The sequence below is a fragment of the Cyprinodon tularosa genome, unplaced genomic scaffold (assembly GCF_016077235.1).
Source record: "Cyprinodon tularosa strain WSP-4 unplaced genomic scaffold, ASM1607723v1 ctg390, whole genome shotgun sequence".
Taxonomy (NCBI): domain Eukaryota; kingdom Metazoa; phylum Chordata; class Actinopteri; order Cyprinodontiformes; family Cyprinodontidae; genus Cyprinodon; species Cyprinodon tularosa.
In genome coordinates this window covers 611024-620000 of record NW_024039108.1, presented here as the reverse complement: position 1 = coordinate 620000, position 8977 = coordinate 611024, and the positions used below count along the sequence as shown (strand labels likewise).

At 39.0% G+C, this 8977-nt stretch overlaps 1 protein-coding gene across 2 annotated transcripts in view; it reads right to left on the bottom strand.

Annotated features, from left to right (window-relative positions):
* The window catches only part of rspo4 (R-spondin 4), an 80531-nt gene that overhangs the window by 48651 nt on the left and 22903 nt on the right, over nucleotides 1-8977 (bottom strand). For both annotated transcript variants that reach the window (XM_038297533.1, XM_038297535.1), the window contains exon 2: nucleotides 2610-2798. In XM_038297533.1, the coding sequence (XP_038153461.1) occupies nucleotides 2610-2798 (189 nt within the window). The remainder of the gene's footprint in view (nucleotides 1-2609; nucleotides 2799-8977) is intronic.

The window sequence follows — 8977 nt, the reverse complement described above, 5'->3', positions numbered from 1 at the left end:
TAGCTTTTTGTTTGGTCTCATGGATATATCCATTTCCTAAATGAGATAAATGAATTTTATCTCTAAATCCTGTTTATTTGTGGCTTCTTCTCTCAATCTCAATCAAATGAATCCTGGGGAGGAGATGTAGGAACAGAGTATACTATTATTTCACCTTAACACCACAGGAACTGATTTTCTTTTTTTGTTGCCCCTGATTGCAAATCGAAAGGGTAAAGATTTGGACTCTAATTTATGGAGAATTTCTCTTTTTAAAGAAGAGAAAATTATTCTGGATTTAGTTAAATATTCATGCACATGCAATAAAAGCTTAACCAATATTTCCCTTTACTTTTGAATTCATAGTAAGGACCTTATCTTGGCAGTTGTTTTGATTTATAAGAGAAGTTTGTTGTACCATCATCTGCTTTTAATTAGTTAATACAAAAATCCCTATCTAATTGCTGGAAACAGGACAATTTTTGTTTTTTTTTTCTATTCAAGCCCACAAAAATCTTCAAAAGACACAAACCTTCTAAAGTTTTGGGCCTAGAATCCTTTCAGATCCCCTTACTACAGTATGGCTGACAGTTTAATTGTTCAATTAGAATACTGCCTGCTTAGTTTTTTATTCAAAGAAATTTGAATTATAATAAGATAATAATTATAATAAGAAGTTTAGTTATTTCAGATTTTAAATTTGTATTTTCTTTTTGCTCTCAATACATCCCTTTTACATAAGAATCATGGCCCACATCACGAAAGGTTTGGAAATCCTTATCTAATGGGACATGTACCCCATTTACTCCACCTCCTGAAAACCGAACCGTGCCGAGTTCGGACCGAGGTTGGATCAGTTAACAGTTCCGAGCTTGGTTCCTTACGATCATTTACACACCACGCTAGCACAGTTCCTCCCCTCCTAGTGGCGATCAACGGTACTACTGCTCTCTAGAGAGAAACAAACAGCAAACCAACAAGCTGGCGTCCCTAACTTTCAGGAATACTTCTTTTGTTATCATTGTGATATTTAGAGAGTCAGGCAAATAAGGCTGCCTTTGGTGAATTTACTTGCAGAGTCGGCTTTTGGGAAGTGGATACGAAAAATTATAGTCTATTCAGGGATTACAGATGCAGGAAACAACAACAGATATTGAGGTTCATCCACTGCTAAGCAGAATCATCACAGCAAATCGTGTTGCACAGTAGGGAACCTTGTAATTATACGAATGTCTGAAATGTCTGATTACTGACTGTAAGGAGATGACGTAGTCTGCTTACACGCTCTTTGTTATCTGAGAACCAAGCCAGAATTGAACCGCGCAGAGCCCTACCGATTAACTAGTTACTACTGATGTTAGCGCAGTTCAGTTGTATCTGGCACAGTCCGGTTCAGTTCTGCGTGCCGATTACACTCAACAGTTTTCTCGGTTACCCTGCTCAGACCAATTGTTTAATGGTTTCAAAAGGGTAGTGTAAATGGGGCTATAGTTTCTGATTCTGTTTGCTTGTAACACTCTGTGATATCTGAGATTCCAGCAGGTTTAAGTTGGTTGAAATCCGATTTGCACTGGAAAGAATACATGACACCCTCTACGGATCACAAATGAACTGCAGGTGGAAGCATTTTTTTACAGCTGCATTCCTTGCAAAATAAGCCTTCTTTACAGTGAGCTAAACAAACATTAAGTGCCTGATCTTTAAGGGTTCCAAATAATAGGCACTAAAATTCATGAGCAATTTTGTTTGTATTTTTTCTATCTGCCATAAGTGGGTGTGTTGTTGGTAATCTACAAAGACTGCTGCACAAGGACATGCAAATGAGTTTGATTTCGCCTATGCAAGTGAGAAGCGTGCAGGTTCTACTAGCCGTTTGAGCGGTCATAGAGAAAGACGAGGTTCTAAGCCATGATGGAGGTAATGATGATAATTACATAAAAAAAAGGACAATACTTACTAACAAAATATAATGCACCTGAAATCTGTTGTCCATCTCAAAATACTTCAAACAAAAGTAAAAAAAAAAGTATTGTCAAATAACTTAAGTTAAGGTTTATAATTAACACATTTAGAATAGCATAAAACATGAGAAATCTATCTTTGTCTGCTTATTGACATGCAATCAGATTACGGCCTGAACAGGTGGGTTTAACTCCACCAGCTCCTCTGAAAAGCAGCTTAACCCCAGATACTACAAAATAAGGAAGGCCCAGAATAAGGGGGACGAAATTCTTATAAATCTTAACTGTTTGGATCAAGGCACTCACATTTACACAGTTACACTAAAAACTAGGAGTGGATGTGTTTGTAGGGTTTTTGTTAGACACAACTGTCTTCACCTACTATCCTATTGTTTTTTTTTTTCCTTTTTAAGCACACGGAGAAAGTTATGCTTTAAAAATCAACAGGAACTAAAGCAGCCAAACATCAAATATACCTTAAAAGAACTTCAGAAAGCCTGAAAATCTATTGATAAAGTCTATTTGACACTATAACAAAAAGGTTTGGCTGATTAAAATCCAACAAAGAAAGTGAGGAGAAATTCAAATTCTTATCTAAAAATGTTTGTTAAATAAATGTATCTGAACTTTTCTTTGGCAGTTCTTCATAAACCACATAATTATACATACTCATGCAGCGGTTCACGTCCCTCCCTCTCTGTCCAAAGTGTCCAGCAGGACAGGAGTGGAGACAAGTTCCATGATGAGACATCCCTTTCCTCTGGAGGAACAGGAAGAGTCGCTCTGGACAGCGTACACAGCCGTTGTCCCGGGAACACTCCAGACAGCTCTGACAGTCCTCAGATGTCTCCTTGTGAGCTGCAGGAGACGACAGGAAGCACATTAAGACGGATAAGGATTACGGACAGGAGATATTAAAACAGAAATAAGATCAGGTCAAAAAAAAAAAGGGAAAAAGAGGAAGATAGAACCGGAAAGGAGACTCCACAAATCCTCAAGATGCAGAGATAGTCTCTGGGCTCCATGAAAATCAGCAGAGCTGCCTGAGCTGAAAGTAGATCTTTATCAGATAGTGCAGTTATAAATTTTAAAGAATCTGCTTCACTTTCTCTCTGCTCTGTGTCACTGAGCAGTGCTGCAGAGTGCAAAAGCTTAGCTTATTCCCCTTCACAGGTTGAGGATTTTGTTGATGGGGTTGCTAGTTCTCTGCGTATTGCCTTAGACAACGCAGCTCCTTTGAAAATGAAAACCGTTAAAAATAGAAAGCTTGCTCCTTGGTTTAATGCAGAGCTGCGTACTTTGAAGCAAAATGCTAGGAAACTGGAGAGAAAATATCGCTCCACAGGCCTGCGAGAGTCCTTCCTAGTCTGGAAAAATGGTTTACTGCTGTATAAGAGGACCCTTTGTAAAGCAAGAGCAGCATACTTCTCCTCATTAATAGAGGAGAATAAGAATAATCCTAGATTTCTTTTTAATACAGTTGCCAAACTCACCCAGAGCCATAGCTCTGTTGAACCGTCCATTCCACCTGCTCTTAGCAGCAATGATTTTATGGGATTCTTTATAAATAAGATTGATCTTATTAAAAATAAGATCATAAGCACTCCTCTATCCGCGATTGTACCTGAGGTAGTCATGGAATCTGAACCGGGTTTAGACTGCTTTGATCCAGTTGAACTCTCTGAATTAGCAAAATTATTGTCTTCATCTAAGCCTTCAACTTGTATGTTAGATCCAGTTCCAACCAGGTTATTTAAGGAGGTATTCCCTTTGATCTCCTCCTCCATTTTAGATGTGATTAATCTATCTCTGTTACAGGGATATGTACCTAAAGCTTTTAAGATTGCTGTAATTAAACCTCTGCTTAAGAAACCGTCTCTTGACCCAGATGACTTGGTCAATTATAGACCTATATCCAATCTTCCTTTCTTATCCAAAATTCTTGAGAAAGTAGTTGCCAAACAAGTCTGCGATCACTTCCACCATAATGAACTTTTTGAAGAGTTTCAGTCTGGCTTTAGAGCTCATCATAGCACTGAAACAGCTCTGGTGAAAGTCACTAATGATATTCTCATGGCCTCAGATAATGGACTTGTATCTGTGCTCGTCCTGTTGGATCTTAGTGCTGCATTTGATACAGTTGACCATAATATTCTTTCAGAAAGACTTGAATATTTTGTTGGAATTAAAGGAACAGCACTAGACTGGTTTAAATCTTATCTATCTGATCGAATTCAGTTTGTTCATGTTAATGATAGATCTTCAACACGCTCAAAGGTTACCTGTGGAGTACCACAGGGATCAGTGCTAGGACCAATTCTCTTTACTTTATACATGCTCCCAATTGGTAGAATTATTAGACAGCATGGGATTAATTTCCACTGTTACGCTGATGATACCCAGCTATATCTGTCTATAAATCCAGATGAAGCTAACCCATTACATAGATTACAGGCATGTCTTGAAGACATAAAAACCTGGATGACTCTTAACTTTCTGCTTCTGAATGCAGACAAAACAGAAGTTATAGTCTTTGGACCAGAGTCTCTGAAAAAGAAACTGATTAGCCAGTCACTTCATTTGGATGGGATTAAACTGATTTCAGATAATAAAGTAAAAAATCTTGGTGTTATTTTTGATCAGGACCTGTCATTTAAATCCCATATCCAAGAGGTTTCTAGAATTTCCTTCTTTCATCTGAGGAACATTGCAAAAATTAGAAATATCCTGTCCAGGGGTGATGCTGAGAAACTAGTCCATGCATTTGTTACTTCAAGGCTGGACTATTGTAATTCTTTACTATCAGGAAGTCCACAAACTGTAGTTAAAAGCCTTCAGCTGATCCAAAATGCTGCAGCCAGAGTTCTAATGAAAATGAAAAAGAGAGATCATATCTCTCCTATCCTGGCTTCTCTTCATTGGCTTCCTGTTAAATCAAGAATAGAATTTAAAATCCTCCTTCTCACATATAAAGCCTTAAATGGCCAAGCTCCATCTTATATCAGAGATCTGATTGTTCCTTATGTTCCTAACAGAGCACTTTGCTCTCAATCTGCAGGTTTACTAGTGGTTCCTAGAATTTCTAAAAGTAGAATGGGAGGCAGATCTTTTAGTTATCAGGCTCCTCTCCTGTGGAACCAACTACCAGTTTTAGTCCGTGAGGCAGACACCCTGTCTACTTTTAAGGCTAGGCTTAAAACTTTCATTTTTGATAAAGCTTATAGTTAGGGTGGCTCAGGTTATCCTGAGCTATCTCTATAGTTATGCTGCTATAGGCTTAGACTTTTGGAGGACATAGGGACCCCCATTTCATCATTCTGCTTCATTCTCTCTCTGTTCTCCTATTCTGCAGAATCTGTTAGTTCAATCTCTAACCTTCTGCTCTCTCTGCTTTTCCTCAGAGTAGCTTTGCCTCGTCTGTTCCTGTTTGGCTGTGACGTCATCCTGGAAAAAAACATCAGCTGTGCTGCTTCTATCAACACCCTTGTTAATAGATGTTGGAGATCGGCCTGTTTTCCAGTGTGGTCCTGTTTCTCTGACCGTGACTGAGTGGATGTGCTCTCTTCGTCCTCTGGCATGGGAGCTGCCTTGGAGCTCGTCTGCCTGGCTGTGTGTTTCCTGGACGGGGCCGCCTTTTACAGCTGCTTTTTGTATCTCTGCTTCTGTCTCCTTGAACCCCAGTCGGCCTCAGCAGATGGCCGCTCACACTGAGCCTGGTTCTGCTGGAGGTTTCTTCCTGTTAAAAGGGAGTTTTTCCTCTCCACTGTCGCTACAAGCATGCTTAGTGTGGGGGATTGTATTTGAGTCAATGAGTCAATGCAATCAACTGGTTTTCCTTAGATAGAAAACTTTGTATCAATTTGACTGTATGATCTGGTTGAACTGTAAAGTGCCTTGAGATGACATGTGTTGTGAATTTGGCGCTATATAAATAAACTGAATTGAATTGAATTGAATTGAACCACTAAAGTGCAGATGTTAGCTGAGGAACTTTCCCATGTTGACACAGTAGTCTTTCCTCTAACCCAACACACTCCTCTAAGGCTGTAATTCATCCATTAGATCAATAAATCAATTAATCTACCACTAACACAAACACACAGTAATGGAATTCAGTAGACTAAACTATATATGTGATTCTGTATAGTGTCCGTACATAATAAGCTGTCATGACAGTGCTTATCACTTTGATCAGTTAAAGAGTGGTGTCAAAAATGAATACTGGGATAGATAATGGCATTTTGTGGTTAAATTTGCTAAATGCATTATAATTTTTAACAAAAACACAGAATGAAACTTGGGGAATCCAAATAATAAATGGCACAGAAGTTTTATCCAAAGCAGGCGCACATTCCAGCTTTCTTTTTTAAGCTTTTTTAAATTGTCATTACACTTTCACAAGTACAGAGCAACAAAATTCACTCTCTGCATTTAATTAAATTCATTTCAATTCAGTTTATTTATATAGCTCCAGTTCGCATCAGAACTCATAGATTGCATCAGAGCGTCGGGTCAAACAGTGTGAGAACATACATCTTAAACTGTGAACTTTTAAACCCTGCTGCTTTGTCGTACAGTTTGAGTTGAAGCAGCGTGCAACAAATTAAAATATCATGCAGTGTATGCCAGGCTTAAGCCACTCCTTCCGTCTTCTCAAATGTGATTTTCTGAATTCTCATAGCTTGGCCTTTAGCTCTAGCTCCCTTTCTTTTTTCTAAGCTACTTTTTATAGCACGTATCCATTCCCAGTATCCAAGTCTTGTGCCAGGGTCCGTGCCTAAAAGAACTTATTTCATTTATTTCAATAAAATGTTTCTCATTTTGACTTTTCTCTTTGTGAGTCTCTCAAGTTTAAAATAGAGTCTCTTTGAATTGATTTGTAGATTTTGGTTGCTGAAAATTCTATGCCTAGTGACGCTCCCCTATAATAAGCAACAAATAGTCCTCTGACATCGCATTTTAAGGGAACTAAGCCCTGAAGTTGGCACCCGCCAAATGCGGCTAACTTTTGTGACTCAGAGGTGAAACTGTCAATCAACCTGACATGTTCGCAGGTATCCAAAAACACAACATACAACACTGAGCAGTTGTTGTGTTGTTGCCCATTCACATAGCCTATTGTTTTTAAGCAAGCCACAGCCTTTCCTTGGATTTAAAAAACAAAATGTGGCAAAATACCGCTCTTGTCTAGCCGTTACAACAGTTAAACCCGTTATTTTGGTGCAGTAACTTCATTTTTTGAGTTGTGTTTGAACGCCCCATGATTGTACAAATGCTAAGGCAGAAGTTCAAGTTTGATCGACACAGACATGGTGATGAACATGAGCCTCAGGGTGTTCAGCAAACCGGCAGCAAGAAGCAAAAAACTTTGCAGTTTTTTTTTTTTTTTACAAATAAACCTTTGTTTAAAAAGATGTTCAACAATCTTTGGAAAAAAAAGACTTCTTAATTAAATGATGAAAAGGTCAAACAGGCCAATTATCAATATGTTAAGCTAGTTAACATTAATCAAAAGGATTGCTATATCTATATCTGTTAGCTAGTTAGTTTATTCCTGGAATAAACCCAATCCTCTTAAATTTTATATTTTATTTTTATTATTATTATCTTTTAAAACAGTGTCTTGTCTGGCAATGAGAATAATTGTCTTGATGCCAAAAAGAGCCCAACAGATTTTTTTTCAAAAGGGGAGCAGTACGGCTATCCCCATATTGTTCTGCTTGATTTATGCATATAAATAGCTTTATTATAATTCATGCAGGGAGTTTTACCGATTATATGAAGACTGCAATGTCAGTAGAACAGGAAAGGAAAAACAAGAAAAAGGAAAAGATTAAAGAAAGAGGAAATAAAAGGCAGACAATGATAAAACATCTTCAGTCTGATTCATCACCTGCAAAGAGATGTAAAACAAAGAACAGCACAACCAACAGATATAGTATAAGAGATAAAATAAAGTAACACCTTGATACTATCACTGAAGTATAAGTGGTTATAATTAATCTATCTGACATGTGTACTGTGGTAGCTGAAGATATGAACTTCCATACAGAAATGTATAAAAAGTGAATCTCTAAGTACCTGGAACCAAGCACCTGTAGTTGTTTATTAGAGTGCACTAGTGCATGTAAAGTTTATCAAAAGGAAAAATGTTTAATAGTGGTTGTGAAGAGCCGAAGACTCACCCCCCCCCCCACCCCCAGAGCACCGCGGCAAGCACCGGAGGACCCAAAACCCAGACGTGCAAAGGAACCCCAAGAGCAAAAGTGCAGAGGAGGGGCCAACCCAGGAAATCCACCCCCCACCAAGGGAAGACGAGAGACGGCCCCGAGGAAATCCCCCAGCCGCAATGGTGAAGCCCCCAGGAGCCACGGAGACGCGAAGCAGCCGCCAGTAATAAGCCAGCACCCACCCGGGCATCCACCCCCAAACACCGAAATCCGGATTGGGATGGAGGGGAGCGGTGTCGCCACCACACTAACTCATCTAGTTCCTGCTTCAGACCCGGTCCTTCTATCCGCACATGGACTAGGCGTCCCTGGCCCCCCGGGGACTGGGGCCACATGCCCCACACCAGAATCCTCTTTCATTTCTGGACAGACTTTGTGCCCCTAATTTCTCTCCACATAATAAAATAAGTATGTTGGTCATAATCGAGAGAGGAGAGTGAGAGAAGAGACAGAAATCTCTATGCTATAAAAGAAACTTTCATTTAAATGCCATAGCACCTTTTACCGCTTCTCTTCCTAATTTTATCCAAAACTTTTGCTTTTCACATTGCTTAGTGTTTATTGCCATAAGAGAAAGATCAGACTCAGGGAGGAGATTGACCAGAGGCCAGCAGCAGAGTCCACCATGCAGGGTCTGCACAGGTGAATAAAGAATAAGTAATAAGTTGGCAAGAAGTAAACCATGAACCAATAAATAGTTTCAGGTTAAATTCAATTGTAATTTTGACTTCCTAATTCCTGTTTTAAAATTTCTCTTTACACATTTTAAATGTTTATTGCCATAATAGAGGAAAGCCAGGAGGGAGA